Here is a 21802-nt window from a genome sequence, read left to right as displayed (position 1 = left end):
GGTAAATAGAGATAACAAATAGAAAGTAGGTAAAAATTCATAGTTACAAATGTTAATATTTGTATGAACGCCGTTGAAAATATTTCAGTATGCAATGTGCGATACAAAAATAGTGGAGATGCCTGTGATCCGTTTCTGAAAAATCCCCAAAAGTAAAATACCTACACCTTTTCTTATCACACTCAGAGGCTAACAAATACTTGATATTGTAGATCCGGGCGTCAGTTTTTTGTGCTCGTGTACATAATTTTACTGGACACCCTGTATGTAGACGTGAAGATATTTCTTGACACGGAACTCAAAGTGTAGGTAGATATTTGATATACACGCTCGAGTTTTCGTGAGCTTCAACTACGGTGTAATAGTTTTTACGATTTGTGTCGAAAACCAGCGGCGTATATGGCTGTGGGATACGTTAAACAGAGAATAGACCAGCTTAGTCTGGCTGGGGGACTTTAAACAGAGTATATACCTACTTGCTGAAGAAATAGCAAAAGTTGAGTGCGAAGGACGTTGCTTAACCAGTAATCCCTTAGGAACTGGTGTATTCAACGTGCTATCACCGCTGTCGTGAGCTTCAACTACGGTGTAATAGTTTTTACGATTTGTGTCGAAAACCAGCGGCGTATATGGCTGTGGGATACGTTAAACAGAGAGTAGATCAGCTTAGTCCGGCTGGGGGACTTTAAACAGAGTATACTTGCTGAAGAAATAGCAAAAGTTGAGTGCGAAGGACGCTGCTTAACCAGTAATCCGTTAGGAACTGGTGTATTCAACGTGCTATCACCGCTGTCTACGACTTCTACGCCTCAGTTCAGTTTTTGCTGTGTCACCCTACGGTATACTTGTACCTTGTGATCATTGCTTGCTTATTTTGTAAAAAAATGTGACAAATCAATTCTATTTCCAATATAAACTAAAAGAATCTGCTTTCTTATTAATTCAGCAGTTTTCTACCTTTTACGTGAGGAGTGATTAAGAATACTTTCAGTGTAAACTTCAAGAACTTGTGTTTTTATTCATATCTACAAATTTCTACTTTTTATGTGAGTATACGAAAACGTATTTCTGTGTTACACCTCTGATTTCTGTACACCCAGTCGAAACTCTTCCAGTTCAGGTCGAATTTTGAGCCCCCGGTGATAATACATGAGGCTGTGTTCAAAGTCGCCTAGGTGATAAAGTGCCTCGGCTTTCTGGAATATTGCTACAGAGGGAGGAAAAAGCGGTCATTTGTGTCAGAAACATATGTCTCTCTTTTGCCTTACTGGAACGGTTTATTCATCTCTCTATTCACTTTTACTGGAAGGGTTTAGTCGGTGAAACTTTTTATCTGTGCTTTGCTGTAGATCCTGTTTCCCCCATTAGTTTTATGTTGTAATGATAAATCGTTATACTCGTACCATTACGTTGTATTTCTAACCGAAGTTCATACATGTGCATGTGCAATTGTGCATACATAGGTATTATACACCGTACAATGTACAGGTTTAGTCGGTGAAACTTTTTATCTGTGCTTTGCTGTAGATCCTGTTTCCCCCATTAGTTTTATGTTGTAATGATAAATCGTTATACACGTACCATCACGTTGTATTTCTAACCGAAGTTCATACATGTGCATACGTAGGTATTATACACTGTACAATGTACTCGTTATTTATACCCAGGGTATCTCTATGAAAATACCGACTGATAGCATGTTGAAAGCTATCGTTAGTACAAAATAATAAATGTCATATTTGTCTTTTTGTTCTAGGGGGTTTCATGTTTATTATAAAAATTATAACGTTTTCAGTCCCGCAAAACAAACAAACATCTTCAGTTCTCGGGTAAATTATTTGGCAAGGCACCTACCAAATGAAATATTTCAATACATAGTTTTTTTCTTTCTTTTAAAATTTCAATGATTACTGTTTAAGAGACATGTACAAAGGAAGATCAACTGAAATAAACTAATACACTTTGCTACTGCTAGCAGTGCTAGCCTAGTCAGCTTGTAAGGTAGCTCGTCTGCCTTGTAAGCATTAGGTCTTGGGTTCCATTCCCGCTCGAGGCGAATTTTATCCTTAACAGATAAAGTTCGATCTCATAACAGTTGGCTTTCTTCTTCTCTTTTCGGTTTTGGGACGATAAGACCTTCATTGCTACAGTTCCCTCTATCAAACCTCCTAGAAAAAAAGGTGTTATAATGCCTTTGGGTACCGGCTAGTTCTAATATTTAGATGGTACCTACAGAAAATAAAACCAATAACGTCACCTCCAATCTTTATGTAATGTCTTCTTTTTTCATTTACCCTACTTTCTTTTCATGTCTGAACCTAATTTAACCTCTGTCTTCCTCATTTGTTTTTCTTTAAAACTTTGTGTTTTAATGTCAATATAGATAGATGAAGCCAGGTACCTACTACACGATATTTATGTACAATGTACATTGATTTCATTTATTAACATCAATAATAATACAACAAAGGTTTTGACATTACAAAAGATGGAAAAGTTAAATATATATATAAAGAAAGTTATGGTTGTTGGTGGCTGACAAAGAGGTTGCCCCACTAGAGGTTTTTTCCCCCTAAAGTCCCCTTATAAAGTTTTACTTTTCATTAGTCCTACTACCAGTCCTACCTGATAGAAACAAAGGCTTCCCAAATCGGTAGTACATTTTATTGAAGTTAAGGTAGAAAGCTTCCTAGTGATAAAATAAAATACAATTCTGACCCCAAGTTGTGACTTTGGGGTGAAGAAATGAATAGCTCATCCCTAAAGTGAATTTTGGTACCTACCTATTTTATGCTCTTGTACTATTTGTACACATATATGTATTTAGAATTTTAGATGTAGGGACACGTCGCCGTCTGAATTAACACACGTGCTTTTTCAATTGACCTTTACACCTCTGAAATTTACGTTTCAGATAGGTAGAGGTACCTTTAATATCCAAGTGCCACAGTTTTTCTATCCCCATTTTAGTACTTTTCTAGGTAAGTAGAGAAAAAATGTAGGTACCTACCTAACTTTACCTATGCTGATAGAGCAGAAAATAATGGCGTTTAAGCTACGTAACAATACAGGGTGTTTCAAAATAGTTAAATTCAACGCTTCAGGGGTTGTAGAGGCTGATTCTCTAAAACTGGTGACTTCTGCACAAGTACCTTGATTTTGTTTACTTCTTCATCTTACAATGAAAACGATAAAGAAGAAGAAGAAGAAGAAGAAGAAGAAGAAGAAGAAGAAGAAGAAGAAGAAGAAAAAAACACACATTATTTTCTCCCAGTTACACAAATTTTAAAGTTAACTTTTCTTCTTATAATTTTAGCTTTTGTTAACTTTTCTTTTATAAGTTGACTTTTTTTCCTTCTAAGTATTGAAAACCTCTTCATTAGGTAACTAGTTTTGTAAAAAAAAAGTAATACAATAAAAACTTAAATCAAAATTGACTGATAATTTTTTCAACTCTACATGATCATAAAACATTTGAATCGTCCCTAACAATCTGAAACACCCTGTATGTTATGTTCCTGCTCTTAAGGTCTTCCCAGGTAGGTACCTACATAGCTAACTAGGTAGGTATTCTAGGTACCTACTTCTACCTATCTAGAAACTTTTTGTACCACCCTCAAAAGTTCAACCTCACTTTTACGTGTGATATGGGGTACGCTTTCTGGTGGGATACTGTTAAACTTTTTGCTTTCGTTTTATTCGTGAAGAGAATAGTTCCTCTTTAGCCTTTAGTGGAAGACAACTACTAGGCGAGGCTAGCCGGAGGCGCTCTCTGCCATCTATTTTTTTGTGGTCAAAGTTTTAAATAAATGAGGATAAAATGCTATGCCTCGGCTGCGATTGAACCCACGTCCTTCTGTTTACCAGGCGATCGCCTTAATTTTCATTATTTAATGAAATAACAGTTATACAAAGGTGTCTTTCCCAAGTCAATACTGACTTCTAAGAAAAACGATTTATTCTTTCTACGTTGAATGAATATAACGTGTCGGTACCTTACCTACAGCTAATTTTAGTTCAGGATTCTTACGGATAGGTAGGTACTATAAGTTAAAAAAAAAAAAAAACAAAATTGCCTGAGACCTTTTTCAACTCTATTTGATTATAAAACATTGGAGTCATTCCTAATTATCTGAAACACCCTATATGTTATGTTCCTGCTCTTAAGGTCTTCCCAGGTAGGTACCTACATAGCTAACTAGGTAGGTACATAGCCAGGTAGGTATTCTAGGTACCTACTTCTACCTATCTAGAAACTTTTTTGTACCACCCTCAAAAGTTCAACCTCACTTTTACGTGTGATATGGGGTACGCTTTCTGGTGGGATACTGTTAAACTTTTTGCTTTCGTTTTATTCGTGGAGAGAATAGTTCCTCTTTAGCCTTTGGTGGAAGACGACTACCAGGCGAGGCTAGCCGGAGGCGTTCTCTGCCATCTATTTTTATGTGGTCAATGTTTTAAATAAATGAGGATAAAATGCTATGCCTCGGCTGCAATTGAACCCACGTCCTTCTGTTTACCAGGCGATCGCCTTGACCAATAGGTATGTCACTGAGACAAGTGAAATTAGGAATGGGCATTTATCTCAATTCAGTTAATTTTTATTATTTAATAAAATAACAGTTATACAAAGGTGTCTTTCCCAAGTCAATACTGACTTCTAAAAAAAAAAACGATTTATTCTTTCTACGTTGAATGAATATAACGTGTCGGTACCTTACCTACATCTAATTTTAGTTCAGGATTCTTACGAATACTATAAGTTATTACCTCATTATCATATTCCCCAAGAAAATACGCTTCTACTTACCACATCATAATCTTTGATAGCCTTGTGGTAGTCGTGTTTATTGACATGCCCTGCCGCTTCGTCGCATAGGATCTTCCTCATGACCTCAGTGGTTAAACCAGAGCCCGGCCCTGTCATGATAGGCTTGGCATTACCCCTGCTAGCTGCCGGTGGGGGCGCGGGCTTCTTCTCTTTCCTGAAAAAGAGAAACACATTTTTTTTTATCGTACCGAAATAAAAAAAAAATGGACCGATTGCAGGTTCCCTATGGGTATATAATGCTAATAGAAAGTAAAAAAAAGCCGTTCCGAGAACGAACCTTATGTAAGACCTTTTAGATAAAGCTCGTCCGAGCGGGAACTGAACCCGTGACCTTGCGCATACAAGGCAGGCAGCCTACTTTCGATACTACCTAGACTGCCCCGAAGATACAATACAGACCTAAAAAAAAAAAAAAAATACTACCTACATACCTAAGTATATGTAGTTTTTTTTTTAAGTCTGATACAAAGAATTGTAACTGCTAAGGTCTTATCGTCCCGAAATCGAAGAGAAAGTTAGGACAGGACAGAAAAAAGACAGCCGTTCCAAGAACGAACATTATACCATCAGAATAAAATCCGCCCCGGGCGGGAATCGAACTCACGGCCTAACGCTTACAAAGCAAACACACTACCAATCAAGCTAACTAGGCGGACATTGAATATTTTAATACTGACAATAGAGTTGCATATGGGGAAGGGGGAGGAGAGGAGTGGAAGGCTTCTGAACTTTGCTCTTCTATGCATGTGTAGGAATCATTAACGTATTTCCTGGGGCGATCAAACTTTCCCCTCTTTTCATTATCATACTGATTACCTTTTCCTCAAGAAAAGCTCCAATTTCATTCCGAGCCCTTTTCCACAATTTGTATGAACACCTGGTAACTGTTTGAGTATGCAATATGCAACATATTTAAAATTCGTGGAGATGTCTGCTTTACTTTTCCGCGTATGTGTAGTGTGTACTTATGTCTCATGTTGATTATGATTAGGAGATTAGGTTCGTGTTTATTTATTTATTTTTTATTTAATATACCTTATTTATACTGTCGGCTAAGACTAAAAATTCCCCTCTTTTCATTATCATACTGATTACCTTTTCCTCAAGAAAAGCTCCAATTTCATTCCGAGCCCTTTTCCACAATTTGTATGAACGCCTGGTAACTATTTGAGTATGCAATACGCAACATATTTAAACGTGGAGATGTCTGCTTTACTTTTCCGCGTTTGTGTACTTATGTCTCATGTTGATTATGATTAGGAGATTATAGGTTCATGTTTAAGCTCTGCTGATGAGGTTTTTTCCCCCTAAAGTCCCCTTATAAAGTTTTACTTTTCATTAGTCCTACTACCAGTCCTACCTGACAGAAACAAAGGCTTCCCAAATCGGTAGTACATTTTATTGAAGTTAAGGTAAAAAGCTTCCTAGTGATAAAATAAAATACAATTCTGACCCCAAGTTGTGACTTTGGGGTGAAGAAATGAATTTTGGTACCTACCTATTTTATGCTCTTGTACTATTTGTACACATATGTATTTAGAATTTTAGATGTAGGGACACGTCGCCGTCTGAATTAACACACGTGCTTTTTCAATTGACCTTGGTAGCATAAAAATGGTGCCCCTAGAGTCGGGAAAAAAGTAATAAACGTTATTTATACCCAGGGTATCTCTATGAAAATACCGACTGATAGCATGTTGAAAGCTATCGTTAGTACAAAATAATAAATGTCATATGTATTTGTCTTTTTGTTCTAGGGGGTTTCATGTTTATTATAAAAATTATAACGTTTTCAGTCCCGCAAAACAAACAAACATCTTCAGTTCTCGGGTAAATTATTTGGCAAGGCACCTACCAAATGAAATATTTCAATACATAGTTTTTTTCTTTCTTTTAAAATTTCAATGATTACTGTTTAAGAGACATGTACAAAGGAAGATCAACTGAAATAAACTAATACACTTTGCTACTGCTAGCAGTGCTAGCCTAGTCAGCTTGTAAGGTAGCTCGTCTGCCTTGTAAGCATTAGGTCTTGGGTTCCATTCCCGCTCGAGGCGAATTTTATCCTTAACAGATAAAGTTCGATCTCATAACAGTTGGCTTTCTTCTTCTCTTTTCGGTTTTGGGACGATAAGACCTTCATTGCTACAGTTCCCTCTATCAAACCTCCTAGAAAAAAAGGTGTTATAATGCCTTTGGGTACCGGCTAGTTCTAATATTTAGATGGTACCTACAGAAAATAAAACCAATAACGTCACCTCCAATCTTTATGTAATGTCTTCTTTTTTCATTTACCCTACTTTCTTTTCATGTCTGAACCTAATTTAACCTCTGTCTTCCTCATTTGTTTTTCTTTAAAACTTTGTGTTTTAATGTCAATATAGATAGATGAAGCCAGGTACCTACTACACGATATTTATGTACAATGTACATTGATTGTACAGGTACTATCGTATTGTTCAATAGTAGTAAATAACATAAATAAAACCGATTTTGCTTCTGGCCCTTCCTATATGATGCCGTTTATTTCATTCCTTAATTCCCAGCCGTTTCTGAGATATAAGCGTGGTTCGCAAATCACGAACCACCCTGTATACATAATGGAAGGAAAATAATGCCTACTGCGATCCCTTTTGGGGTTTAAAAAATAAATAGGTAATAATAAAGCCAGCGGCGTTGGCTGCACCTTTTCCCAATGGTTCATTGAAGTTAAGTAACGTTTCACGTGGCTTGCGAATGCGTGACCATACAGAAAATTGAGTGCTATACAGGCTTTCCTCGGGCCCACTCAGGATGGGTGATGTTCGGGTCAAAAGTGACCCATTTGCAACTTTGACGGGCTATGGTTTTGAAGCGATTTGGTGACTTTTACTAATGTAGGATATTTTATAACATATCCAAAAATGAAGTTTCTACGATGTGTAGGACCCGAGTGAAGAGGCCGGTAGTTTGTCGCCCATTGGAGGGTAAAGTCCCCGTCACTAAAAACCTTTATACAATGACTTTAAACCCCTTAAAAATGGCTTTCGTCCCTATCCCTAATGGGTGATGTTCGGGTCAAAAGTGACCCATTTGCAACTTTGACGGGCTATGGTTTTGAAGCGATTTGGTGACTTTTACTAATGTAGGGTATTTTATAACATATCCAAAAATGAAGTTTCTACGATGTGTAGGACCCGAGTGAATAGGCGGGTAGTTTGTCGCCCATTGGAGGGTAAAGTCCCCGTCACTGAAAACCTTTACAGTTATACAATGACTTTAAACCCCTTAAATTTAATAACGATAATAATTCTTTTGTTATAGGACCTGCTACGACTAGAAGCTGCGAGATCTGGTGGACTTTAAGAGTAGAACCTGCCTCGGTAGCAAAGTGGTTAAGATCTTGGAGCAGAAAACCGCCTGTTTAAATCACAACCAAAAGAAATCGGTAGGAACTTATTTATACTTTCAAACTTACATACGTATGATATTCTACAATCTAGGACCATTACAATTAGTAGGTAACAGGAACATTTACTTACGGTTTTTTCTTCATAGTTATGTTTCCCTTTTCTTAGATCTGACGCACTACAATTTAGAAATTTTCATCAGTAGGTAAATGGTTTACAATTAGTAGGTAACAGGAACATTTACTTACGGTTTTTTCTTCATAGTTATGTTTCCCTTTTCTTAGATCTGACGCACTACAATTTACAAATTTTCATCAGTAGGTAAATGGTTTTTTTTTCAAATTCAATTGATCCCAAAATTCCCCAGGACAAGGTAAATCTAGTCCCTTGACAAATAGAGTGTGCCTGAAGACATGTGTTGTGTTTCAATCCACACACTCCTGTTAAATTTACATAATCAGTCCACGAGTATGGAAAGTGGGGTTGATCTCGCCTTATGAACAATTTACACCTCCATTTGATTGGTTTTCTTTCATTAAATATTTTGGACGTCTAGGCATAGGTAAGGTCTTACACACTTTACAAAACATAAGTCGGACCTATTAAAAATTTAAAATCCTTGGTGCTCTTTGCATAATAATAACAACTAATAAATTCATTCAACAGCAAAACTGATTATTAACACGTCCCTGTAAGTTTTTATTGTTTATTTTTTTATTATTCGCTGAGGCGATTGCGTAAACGTTCTCTTCCACTCAACTCCAAAAAATAAAAGGAAAAAACTGCCATGGACACAAAGTTACTAATTAGCCATCATCTAAAGAAAGGGGAATAAATCGAAAAACAAAATTGGATTGCCAGAAAACGATAAACAAAATCACTCGGCTTAGGGTAAACGATGACTTCTCTGATATAGGTACGATAGTGTACAGAGAAGGTAGAAATCTTCAAAGTAAAATAAAGTGCCCCTATATTCCGGGTACACAAGTTTCATTAGATACAAAACTTAGGGGTGCCTAAACCGTGCGGTGCACGGGACCCCTCAGTTTACAAATTTCCAAATTGGAAGTTTAAATAGGATACCTCATTTATACTGCGAGGATGGGACTGAAAAGTCCCTTTACACCTCTGTACTTCCAAATCAAAAGCTAGCCCCTGATGGCTGCATTACACCTGCTTCGGTGGTGTAGTGATTAAGACGCTCGCCTGGTAAACAGGAGAGCGTGGCGTGGGTTCAATCCCAGTCGAGGCATGGAATTTTATCCTCAATATGATTTGAGAATTTGACCACAATAATAGTAGTGTAGCCTACTGCTGGAGTAAAGGGACTTTTCAGTCCTATATGGGGAATCACTGATAGTAAGCTACGTCTATCATGGTTGATATTTGGATGATTGAGGACCGCTGAGTTAGGGGGCAACTATAATTTCCCGATAGAAAGGGAGAGTGGAATTGAATTAGATAGAAAGAGTGGGAGAAAGGGGAGAGAGGGAGGGAGGGAGAGAGAGAGCAACCACAACGTACATGCAAGTAAAGTTTTAACCAATGTAAAAACTGAGAGGGGAGAAGATGGAGAAAATTAAAGAGAGAGAAAGAGAGAAGAAAATCGTGAGTAGAACTTATTAAAAATATTTCCGTTCCTCTCTGTCGGTCTGACAGGGCAGAATTCATAGGATGGCGAAATGGGTTAACTGCTACCTCCACTTCTTTTAGCTGTTTGTCCGTTTAAGATTTTAAGGCAATCATCATCATTATAGGATAAAATTTCATGCCACCCTCCGTTGAGATTCAAACCCGCGCTCTCTAGCTTTTATCTGCTGAGAACTCCCCGCGCAGAAAAATTGACCAAGTGTACGATTTTTTTCCCTTTGTTCCCAGGCATGGAGAGCGAAGCGAATCCCACAGCCATTGAAGGCAAAGTGAATCTCCCCAGACATGAAGAGGAAAATGCATCAAGAAGTCCTGCCCCTGATGATGCAACATCAAAGTTAGTTGACATTGACACCCCCGCCTCTTCTCAGTAAGCATAAAGGCATAAGGTAACGAGATTGGAGGGAGAGGGGCATGTCTGTGAATTGTTTGGTCCATAATGACAATGAAAAGACCGCCCTAAATTCTATTCTGAGAAACGCTAGATTATCTTACCAAACCGTGAGTAAAGCTGGAGTTTTGTAGCGCGCCTGCCTTGGAAGCGCTAGGTCGCGGGTTCGATTCCTGCGCGGGACGAACTTATCCTAAATAGATAACGTTCGCTCTGGGAACGGCTGGCTTTTTTTCCTACTATGTCATGTTTTTACAGCTCTATGAATCGAAATCAAAGTGTAGCCTTGTGAGGACGTGATATTCCTAGGTACATTTGAACAAAGAAGACAATAGTTTTTATCAATAAATAATTATTGAGTCACCAGATATTTGCGTTTCTTAACGGCCTTCAATTTCTCCTTCGTGTCCTTGACTTTACGCTTTCGTTCGCGTGCCTTCTGCTTTTCGATTTCTTGAATAGGCTGCGGGGAGCAAAGCAAAGTAGGGGATTGAAATTCGAGACTAGGGACTGACTAAAAAAGGGTTAGATATAAATATTGAAAATCGACAACTAAAGAAGTTAAATACCTAGTGTAGACTGTAGAATCTTCAAATTCCACATTGATCGAAACACTTTCACATGGTAAACTTTTTATGCATTCCACCAAAATCCTTCGATCTCTACTACTTTATAACGGTGTGTCCACAAATAGTCGATCGGCCATCGAATGACACGTCCACACTGCCTCGAAAACATAGTTTTTCCTTGTCGATCGACTACGTGTGGACACACCTTACGGGTTCCAAATTTCCAATCGATGCAGAACGAATGTAGTGCATTGGTCGTAGAATGCCGCTTGTCAGCTAATCGTTCCTTTTGTAAACCAAGGAAGATAAATATGATTTTCTTCTTCTTCGTGTTTTCCAGATATTTGCGTTTCTTAACGGCCTTCAATTTCTCCTTCGTGTCCTTGACTTTACGCTTTCGTTCGCGTGCCTTCTGCTTTTCGATCTCTTGAATAGGCTGCGGGGAGCAAAGCAAAGTAGGGGATTGAAATTCGAGACTAGGGACTGATTAAAAAAGGGTTAGATATAAATATTGAAAATCGACAACTAAAGAAGTTGAATACCTAGTTAGTGTAGACTGTAGAATCTTCAAATTCGACATTGATCGAAACACTTTCACATGGTAAACTTTTTATGCATTCCACCAAAATCCTTTGATCTCTGCTACTTTATAAAGGTGTGTCCACAAATAGTCGATCGGCCATCGAATGACAAGTCCACACTGCCTCGAAAACATAGTTCTTCCTCGTCGATCGACTATGTGTGGACACACCTTACGGGTTCCAAATTTCTAATCGATGCCGAACGAATGTAAGTAGTGCATTGGTCGTAGAATGCCGCTTGTCGGCTAATCGTTCCTTTTGTCAACCAAGGAAAATAAATATGATTTTCTTCTTCTTCTTCTTCGTGTTTTCCCGTGTACAGAGGTCGGCGTTTTTCGTCAGCCTCTCAATCAGCCCTAACTAAGGTGATTGCTTTGGGCTGACATTTGGTTTTGGCTACAAATTTTACGAGTGGATGCCATTCGCACTCAACCTTCGTTATTTCTTTAGTAAGGGAAATTCAGGCTGGTATACTCCCTGTTTAAAGTCCCCCAGCCAGACTAAGCTCCTAGGCTGGTCTACTCCCTGTTTAACGTCCCCCGGCCAGACAGATATCATACTCACGCTAATAATGTATTCCGTGACCAGACCCTCTCGTTTTCTCTTCCTAGTGGGCGGAGTCTGTACAGTACTGGAGGGGGCGTGGTCTCCTATATCTTCAACATTAGGGGGAGGAGCTACGGGATCTTCTGTCTCGTGTTTCACAGCCTGCGTTTGATCCTCTTCCTCCTCACCAGCCTGGAAATTCAACGAAGAAACAAAGTTTATACATAGAAATCTTGGCCATGTGCGATTAAAAGGGAAAAAAGTTACGAAGAAACAAAGTTTATTCTTCCTTTCTTTAATCTCACTTGGGCAGGTTTTCTATATCTACATATATTTCTTTTAAAGAAAGGAAAAAAAAAGTTTATAGAAAACTTGCCCAAGTGAGATTAAAGAAAGGAAGAATAAATAAATAAGAGGTTTGATAGGAGGGACTGTAAGCACTGAGGTCTTATCGTCTCGCTATTGAAGGGAGTTAAGGGCAGAGTAGGAGAAAACCCAGCCGTTCCGAGAACAAACCTTTTTTTTTAATTTTCCTTTTTATTTAACCACCATAATAGTTAAAAGTTTGAAAAGGTCATCATCTCATTGGCCTTTAGCAAGGGCAATAATACGTTTAATGCACCATGTTGGAAACTTTCCAATGGTTCATTGAATATAAGTAACACAAAAATAATAATAATAAAATAAAATAAAAAATAATATTTATTAAGATTAAATTGTTAATAAAAAAATATCCTGTAATACAACAAAAATTAAAATTCAAAGTTACCACAAAAAAATAGTAATAATGGCCAGCAGTGAGAAATTAATTTCAGAAAAAAAATTGCGAGAGGTTTTTTCAAGCTACCCGGACTGTCGAGAAGCATAGTCCCCACCCGAATGCCCACCCAAAGTGCCTATCTTTGTCAGCACACTGAAAAGTTCAGAAGGGGGAGGAGTCAAATCAAATACAAGAGTGGGGGACCAATATCTGCGCAGGCGTCAGAACTTTGGACTTTCTAGACGATGCAACTTTCTTTAGTACAAAGGAACATTTCATACGATGCACGATTTTTTTTGAAATTTTAAGCATTTCTATTGCAATCAGCGTGTTTCGAACTTCCTTTATCAGCGAAGAAAAAAAAAAAAAGTGGTTGAGCCCCATTAATTAATCAATCAAAAGTTTATTGACGATCAAGTTCCATTTCATTGGCCTTTAAGCCAATGTTGAGAAAATAACGTCACACTCACGTGGTCCATTTTCCATTTCCCTTCACAGGAAAGAGGCGCAGAAATGTTACTGTGGCTCGAAAAATTGTCGCGGTTGGATTGGCGAAAATCCAGACGATGATGAAGAAGAGGAGGAATTCGAAGAAGAGGAGGAGGAAGAAGGAGAAGATGCACAGGAAGGAGGAGAAAGAATAACGGTCGAGAGTAAACCGCCACTTGAAGGAACAGAAGAGGAGGAGGAGGAGGCGAAGAAGAAAGTGGAGAAGACGGAGAAGGAGAGAAGGAAGGAGAAGAAGACCAGAGTGAGAAAGAAGCAGAGAGATGCGGACTATGTCGTGGATGATGTGAGTATTGAACCTGTGACCTTTGAGTTGTGAAGCGTCTACCATAATCTAAGACAGATTGGATAAGGAAGGATATATGAGATGGGTAAAAATAAATAAAATGGGTAGAAGGAAGGATAAGAACTAATAAGCGTGAGAAAGAATTAGAGATTTGGAGATACGTGGTGGAGTATTGAGCCCGTGACCCTTGGGTTGTGAAGCTTCTACAATAGTCCAAAATTAGGTATCTAGGAGCAGGAGCACAGCAGTGCGCCAGGCCAAGTTCCGGTCAACGTCAGTTATAGAAGATAAATAAAATGGGTAGAACGAGATCTTTGAAGATTTTCAACATGCAAGCTGTTGGGATATCTAGAGTTGGAAATTGGAACTTCCAAAAGGGAAAATACGCCTCTTTAAAACAAAAGCTTTAGGTGGAGTGTTTTCACTTGCCTTGAGTTCAACCTAATTGCTATAAGTAGGGCAATCGGCTATAATAAACGCTCTATGTCACTGCGACCTGGTTAGATCTTTGAGTTCAACCTAAACGAATATCTATTTTCTTTGGTGTACTGAAACTTTCTATGATTGTCTGCTTTTCAGCCTGAGAAGGATCTAAGCACCCTAGCACGACGTGGTATACACAACAAGATGGACACACTGGCAGTACTCAGATGTCTGGTGCTAGCAGAAACTGCTGCTACCCGATATGAGGTACGTCCCTAAATTAGGATTGAAAGAGTCGATTTAAACTTTCAAAAGAAATAATGGAATTATTTAACTCTTTTGTCTTCGTATTCCGCAAATTAAGAAAAAAAAAATCCCCAAGTCAAAGGATGTCCGTGAAAGAAGGAGAACTTTTTTCGTCATAAAATATGTTGGAGAGAGAGAAACTAAGGGAACACATCACATGCCTTCAGGCACACTCCATTTGTCAAGGGTCTAGGTTTACCTTGGACCTTGCCCTTGGGATAAATTCAATTTGAAGAAACCATTTACTGATGGAAAAAAAAGATGAGTGTTTCGCTTTTATTTTGTAACAATTAAACAACTGCTACATTAGAACTACAACTGCATGTGGTCTGTGTCGTAGCATGTCCATCTCGTAGTATGTCCCTCATCAGATGGGCGATAAGAGACACAATACTTCCATTTAGATGTTGGGTCAAGACGAGAATACCAGAAAGTAACCCGCTAAAATATTTGCAATCGAAAAACGAGTGCAAAATTTTGTCGATGGTGGGATTCGAACCCGAGAATAATTGACAGTATTTTTCCCCCTACAGGTGCTCCGTTTAGTGCGTTCAGCTGCCGCTCCCTGTAGACGTCTCCTCATAGACTATCACATACTCAAGCTACTCTACACCTGGATGACACTAAGTGAACCAATGAGTTTATCAGAAACTATCAAGCATAGGATGGAAGTAAGTATGAAACTATCACGAACTTTGGAAGTTTATCCTAAAGTAAGTGGGGAAACTGAAGATCTATTCACAATTTTGTTGATAGATTTTCACAGTATTACTAAAATATCACGGTTGTCTGTGCCAAAACCATTGTTGTCAAAACCAAAAGTCAGCCCAAAACAATCACCCTAAGGCTGACGAAAAACGCCGACCCCGTCTGTACACGGAAGAAGGCAAAGAAGAAGACGAACTACTAAGAGCCTCTTTGGTCGCTACTGATTTAAAGTATGAAGTTACTTAATTGTCCTCACTTGCTGAACCCGCATTCCACAAGCGTAGAGACGAAAAACTTTGACTCTGCCGGGAATCAAACCCAGGACTTCCGGGTCCAGTTTTCTTGTCACTTTTTTTTTATCGACCTAAAAATCCTCTGTTCCCATCTTTTCTAACAACCCCTCTCACTTTCTGTTCAGATTCTAGAAACCCTCTCCAAGCTGCCCATCCCGGACAAGACCAAGCTGAAGGACAGCCAGGTTCTCCAACTGGTCACCGACTGGTCTCGAACCCAGGACTCCGAGTCCGAGGACCTCAAGGTGGTCCGCCAAGAGGCCGCCAAGCTGTTGGACCAGTGGAGCAATCTGGTGGACACGTTTCGAATTCCGAAGAAGGAGAGGATAGAACAAATGAAGGAGCATGAGAGACAGGCAGATCGTGGCTATCGAGACCGGGATAGTACTTATGACAAGTAAGTGTTTAGGTGTGAGTATAGGATAGGGATAGTACTTCCGACAAGTAAGTCTGATCGGGAAACTTTAAACCAGCCTGAATTTCCCTTGTTAAAGAAATAGCAAAGGTTGAGTGCATCCACTGGTAAAATTTGTAGCCAAAAACCAAATGTCACCCTAGTTGGGGCTGATTGAGAGGCTGACGAAAAACGCCGACCCCGCCGACTGCGGTTCAGGACGAGCCAGCCAATTTAACATGGCTTTTTTTTTTTTTTTTTTTTTTTCAAAGACGTTTATTTATTCAATAGAAGGAGTTATAACAGAGGGATTTTTAATTAACAGGGTGGGTTGGGGTTATTTCGAGACAGTGACACTATTTTTTTTTCTTTACATTAGGCGCTTTGAGAATTATGACACCAACTTTAATGGTCTCAAATGGAATGCTTGGACTACAGGAGCAGTTTATGACAGATTAGTCACATTTCTTTCTTATACAACACAATACAAAGTGACACTTCCGACAAGTAAGTCTGATCGGGAAACTTTAAACCAGCCTGAATTTCCCTTGTTAAAGAAATAGCAAAGGTTGAGTGCATCCACTGGTAAAATTTGTAGCCAAAAACCAAATGTCACCCTAGTTGGGGCTGATTGAGAGGCTGACGAAAAACGCCGACCCCGCCGACTGCGGTTCAGGACGAGCCAGCCAATTTAACATGGCTAGAGCTAGAGACCATCACCCCGCTGTATAGCAGATACAAAAAGATATCTCTTCTTTATTCTACTATTGTCATTCAGCTAAAGCCGCTAAAACAACAACAACAACAACCCCGTCTGTTCACGGGAAAAGAAGAAAAAGAAGAATTAAAGAGCTAATAAAATTCTCTTTGTCACTATTCCACCAGGACATGGGATAGGTATCGTGGTGACATCAGGAAAGATGACAAGTACAAGATAGATCATCGTAAGGACCGCAAGTCAAGTCGAGAATCCCCACCTGATCATAGGCGAGGTCCTAAGCTGTCCAAGTATGAACATAGACAATTGTTTGCACTCAAAGGTAAGTTTAAAACGTCTCTAATTTCCTTATTTGTCAAATAAATAAATGCCGTTTCTTTGTGTTATTATATCACAATTTTGGTGCTCACTGTAGCATTGTAGGATTTTCCAAATGCATATCTCAATGATCTTATTTGTCACTTATTTGTCAAATATGAGTATATGAATTCGTAAAAGCAAATGCTTCTATCAGGGATGACAGTCCTATTATTTCAACAGATTCAATTTTATTTAACGACAATTGTTTGCACTCAAAGGTAAGTTTAAAACGTCTCTAATTTCCTTATTTGTCAAATAAATAAATGCCGTTTCTTTGTGTTATTACCTATATCACAATTTTGGTGCTCACTGCAGCATTGTAGGATTTTCCAAATGCATATCTCAATGATCTTATTTGTCAAATAAAGTATATGAATTCGTAAAACCAAATGCTTCTATCAGGGATGACAGTCCTATTATTTCAACAGATTCAATTTAATTAAACATTATTAATATCAACAGCAGTAGCCTCAGCATGAGGTCCCGGGTTCGATTGCCGGTGGGGTCGAAGTTTTTCGGCCCTATGCTTGGGGTTCGGGGTGCACTCAGCCTCGTGAAGACAATTGAGTGACTGCTTTAATCGAGTATCGACCAGTGGTGGCATTACAAGGCCGTCCGGGCCGAAACCGATGGGCGGGGCAGAGCCGCCGGGGCCCACGGGGGTGCCCCCCACTGACATGTCTGGAAATGAGAGAGAAAACATCATTATTATTTCTTACAAAAAACCAAATTCAGATAAAAATAAAATATTTCTACCAAAGCAATTTCCATTAGAAGGTTTTAAACTGGTGAACTTTCGATACCACTCAGGGCATCATTGTCAGACCAAGATAGATATTGACTCTATCGCAGCAGGAGTAGAAGTGAAGTATTATTTCTGACTTACTTACTTGTATTTTATAAATATTTTTTCCTCCAAACACATGGTTCTATTATAGAACCATCATAAATTAGGTAAATGAGAAGTTACCCTACAGTGTGAATGTCTATACCATTTTTTTCTTCTCTATTTACACATGTTGGTCCTAAGGGGCTGCATAGTTTGACACAAGTATGCACCAATAGTTTGGTTAGTGATCGTAAGAGCATGTTACGACACAGACCACACAAGTCCAATGACATTACTACGAAATGAAAACGACGATGAATTACTCACAACTAGGTCGTAAAAAAAGCAAAGCGGCAGAGTAACTTACCAGGGGTGGGCGGGTACCAAGGTATCATGGTGCCCAGGGGCGGCGGGTTAATGAACACAGGATAGCCGGTGATCTCGTCAAACGTAGACACATTGGTCGGATCCAGCCCTAGCATCTTACATCTCTCTACATGCATGTTCCACTCAGCCTCCTGCTTCCTTCTCTCTTCGTCTTCGGCTTGAACTGAAAGGAGAAAATTCAGGGGTGGAGTGACCAGCCCTAGCATCTTACATCTCTCTACATGCATGTTCCACTCAGCCTCCTGCTTCCTTCTCTCTTCGTCTTCGGCTTGAACTGAAAGGGGAAAATTCAGGGGTGGAGTGAATCGGGACACTTTCATGTCTTGAAGGCACGGTGAGTCCAGTGGTAACGCGCTTGCTTGCCATGCAGAAGATCCCGGGTTCGAATCCCACCATCATCCATCACCATCGACAGAAAATTTCAAAATCAAATCAAATCATGAATCTTTGTGGTAAAGCAGAGAGCTTTTCCACAACTTTGTGGATATCACAGTATTACAAGTCTTTCATTTACTCAATCATCATATATTTATCATCGCTCGTTTCTTTCGGTGGACATCGCACCCGGGAGCCGGGACCTTCTAATTATGTAGATATAAAACCAGTGTTCTTACCTTACGTGCCAGATGTTTGAAATCATCGTTGTTCATGATTCGACCTCGTGTACAGTCCTCCTTGCGATATGGGTTCAGATAATGCACTATCACCCCAGCCATACCCAGTCTGAACTGTTCTTTCATATGACGAGCAGCACCAGGCTCTGACGAATCAGCGGGGGCACTCTCAATCTTGGAAGTTGAAGTGGCGGACGAGATTTCCGTCTGAAGATGAAATTAAAAATAAGAATTTCAACATATAATTAATTTATATTCAAACTTTCATTTGCCAGCCTGGTTCGCTTGAACCCAATCAAACCACTCCTGAGCTTCGCAAGACGATCAGGGGTGTTTGAAATGGAGAAAAGTGGTTAACCATGCAAAGGCAGTGCAATAGTCCTTAACAAAATTGGACCCAGCATACAAGGGATCAAGAAGAGACCGTCTTAACATAATAATACTAATAGCTTTGGTTGGTAACGCGTCTGCCTGGTAAGCACTAGGTCGCTGGTTCGATTCCCGCCCGGGCAGATTTTATCCTGAACGGCCTTAGCAGTTATACAGATAATATTTCTTTATTAGTTTGCCTTTATTAAAAAAATATTAAAACATAATAATTGAGAGAGAGCGAGAGAGATTGAGTGAGGGGGGAGAGAGAGAGTGATTGAGGGAGAGAGAGAGATTGAGTGAGGGAGAGAGAGAGATTGAGTGAGGGAGAGAGAGAGATTGAGTGAGGGAGAGAGAGAGATTGAGTGAGGGAGAGAGAGAGATTGAGTGAGGGAGAGAGAGAGATTGAGTGAGGGAGAGAGAGAGATTGAGTGAGGGAGAGAGAGAGATTGAGTGAGGGAGAGAGAGAGATTGAGTGAGGGAGAGAGAGAGATTGAGTGAGGGAGAGAGAGAGATTGAGTGAGGGAGAGAGAGAGATTGAGTGAGGGAGAGAGAGAGAGAGAGAAAGGGAGGGAAAGAGAGAAAGAACTGTATATTTCGTAAATAAAAAAATTGTGAGTGAGGGAGAGAGAGATTGTGTGAGGGAGGGAGAGAGAGATTGTGTGAGGGAGGGAAGGAGAAAGAGAACTAATACTGAATATTTCGTAAATAATTGGTTATAATACGTTAATGGTAGAATTTTGATTGTAGTTGTAGTATCTTTTTACTTTTTTTTATTATTTTATTCCTCCTTTTTGTCATGTATCATTTTATTTTATTTTGTAGTTTTGTTGGTTTCTATTTATTTAGTCGCATTTTTCTTTCTGTTTCCACCCCATCCTATCATTCTGTAGCTCATTAGAGATCTGAACAAAAAGACCAAGCGGGCGCGAGGCATTAGTTCTAAATCTAGAGGCGTGTCGTCACTTACGACAAATGGGACTTCCCTAGTTGATAGTATTGATGTAAGTATAAAGATGAAACTTAGGGTGTGTCGCCATTTACGATCAACTGAATTTCATCTTCCAATTATGTGATCAATAAAACTGTTCTAAATCTTACATTTTGATGAGAGTTTAAAGTCACTTTTAAAGCCCATATAGTCACTCATCTGGATACCAACCAGCCACGGTGTTACTTATATTCAATGAACCATTGGAAAGTTTCCAACATGGTGCATTAAACGTATTATTGCCCTTGCTAAAGGCCAATGAGATGATGACCTTTTCAAACTTTTAACTATTATGGTGGTTAAATAAAAAGGAAAATTAAAAAAAAAGGTTTGTTCTCGGAACGGCTGGGTTTTCTCCTACTCTGCCCTTAACTCCCTTCAATAGCGAGACGATAAGACCTCAGTGCTTACAGTCCCTCCTATCAAACCTCTTATTTATTTATTCTTCCTTTCTTTAATCTCACTTGGGCAGGTTTTCTATATCTACATATATTTCTTTTAAAGAAAGGAAAAAAAAAGTTTATAGAAAACTTGCCCAAGTGAGATTAAAGAAAGGAAGAATAAATAAATAAGAGGTTTGATAGGAGGGACTGTAAGCACTGAGGTCTTATCGTCTCGCTATTGAAGGGAGTTAAGGGCAGAGTAGGAGAAAACCCAGCCGTTCCGAGAACAAACCTTTTTTTTTAATTTTCCTTTTTATTTAACCACCATAATAGTTAAAAGTTTGAAAAGGTCATCATCTCATTGGCCTTTAGCAAGGGCAATAATACGTTTAATGCACCATGTTGGAAACTTTCCAATGGTTCATTGAATATAAGTAACACCGTGGCTGGTTGGTATCCAGATGAGTGACTATATGGGCTTTAAAAGTGACTTTAAACTCTCATCAAAATGTAAGATTTAGAACAGTTTTATTGATCACATAATTGGAAGATGAAATTCAGTTGATCGTAAATGGCGACACACCCTAAGTTTCATCTTTATACTTACATCAATACTATCAACTAGGGAAGTCCCATTTGTCGTAAGTGACGACACGCCTCTAGATTTAGAACTAATGCCTCGCGCCCGCTTGGTCTTTTTGTTCAGATCTCTAATGAGCTACAGAATGATAGGATGGGGTGGAAACAGAAAGAAAAATGCGACTAAATAAATAGAAACCAACAAAACTACAAAATAAAATAAAATGATACATGACAAAAAGGAGGAATAAAATAATAAAAAAAAGTAAAAAGATACTACAACTACAATCAAAATTCTACCATTAACGTATTATAACCAATTATTTACGAAATATTCAGTATTAGTTCTCTTTCTCCTTCCCTCCCTCACACAATCTCTCTCTCCCTCCCTCACACAATCTCTCTCTCCCTCACTCACAATTTTTTTATTTACGAAATATACAGTTCTTTCTCTCTTTCCCTCCCTTTCTCTCTCTCTCTCTCTCCCTCACTCAATCTCTCTCTCTCCCTCACTCAATCTCTCTCTCTCCCTCACTCAATCTCTCTCTCTCCCTCAATCACTCTCTCTCTCCCCCCTCACTCAATCTCTCTCGCTCTCTCTCAATTATTATGTTTTAATATTTTTTTAATAAAGGCAAACTAATAAAGAAATATTAAAAATAATAGTAATAATAAGTAAAACATTCAATAATTTTTCTTCTCCTCTTACCTTATCATCATCAAACTCCTCATACTCGTCCTCTTCCTCCTCCTCTTCCTCTTCACTAGACTCGGAACTATCACATCCACTACTGGACGAGGAAGAATCCTCAGGAGGTGGGGGTAGAGGGGGCGGGGGCTGATAGGGGGGCGGTTCCCATTGGGTGTGCCGCGTTTTGCAGTGGTAGTAGTAGATGCGGCCTGAAGAAAGGGAGATCGGAAGAGCGTCGTGTAGGGAA

The 21802-nt window shown here is 39.1% G+C and overlaps 1 protein-coding gene and 1 long non-coding RNA gene across 2 annotated transcripts; both read left to right on the top strand.

Annotated features, from left to right (window-relative positions):
• Positions 1-825: 825 nt before the first annotated feature.
• Positions 826-10624, top strand: LOC103518631. Its single transcript, XR_541855.3, has 3 exons — positions 826-1046; positions 8135-8258; positions 10099-10624. It is a non-coding gene; the product is annotated as an uncharacterized LOC103518631 (long non-coding RNA).
• A 1956-nt stretch (positions 10625-12580) lies between these two features.
• LOC103518634 (probable histone-lysine N-methyltransferase CG1716) lies at positions 12581-17035 on the top strand. Its single transcript, XM_008483712.1, has 7 exons — positions 12581-12615; positions 13216-13510; positions 14090-14200; positions 14773-14910; positions 15366-15637; positions 16520-16674; positions 17028-17035. The coding sequence occupies exons 1-7, from the start codon at positions 12581-12583 to the stop codon at positions 17033-17035; spliced, it is 1014 nt and encodes a 337-aa protein (XP_008481934.1).
• The last annotated feature ends 4767 nt before the right edge of the window (positions 17036-21802 follow it).

The sequence above is a fragment of the Diaphorina citri genome, unplaced genomic scaffold (assembly GCF_000475195.1).
Source record: "Diaphorina citri unplaced genomic scaffold, Diaci psyllid genome assembly version 1.1 scaffold2281, whole genome shotgun sequence".
Taxonomy (NCBI): domain Eukaryota; kingdom Metazoa; phylum Arthropoda; class Insecta; order Hemiptera; family Psyllidae; genus Diaphorina; species Diaphorina citri.
This window is presented reverse-complemented; position numbering and strand designations above follow the sequence as displayed.

Bases quoted from the DNA above. Each gene is read 5' to 3' on its own strand.
- LOC103518634 (XM_008483712.1), top strand. From the start codon at position 12,581: ATGTTGGAAACTTTCCAATGGTTCATTGAATATAA. The intron at 14,911-15,365 runs GTAAGTATGAAA...CTTTCTGTTCAG, and splicing joins CTATCAAGCATAGGATGGAA to ATTCTAGAAACCCTCTCCAA. The intron at 15,638-16,519 runs GTAAGTGTTTAG...CTATTCCACCAG, and splicing joins CGGGATAGTACTTATGACAA to GACATGGGATAGGTATCGTG.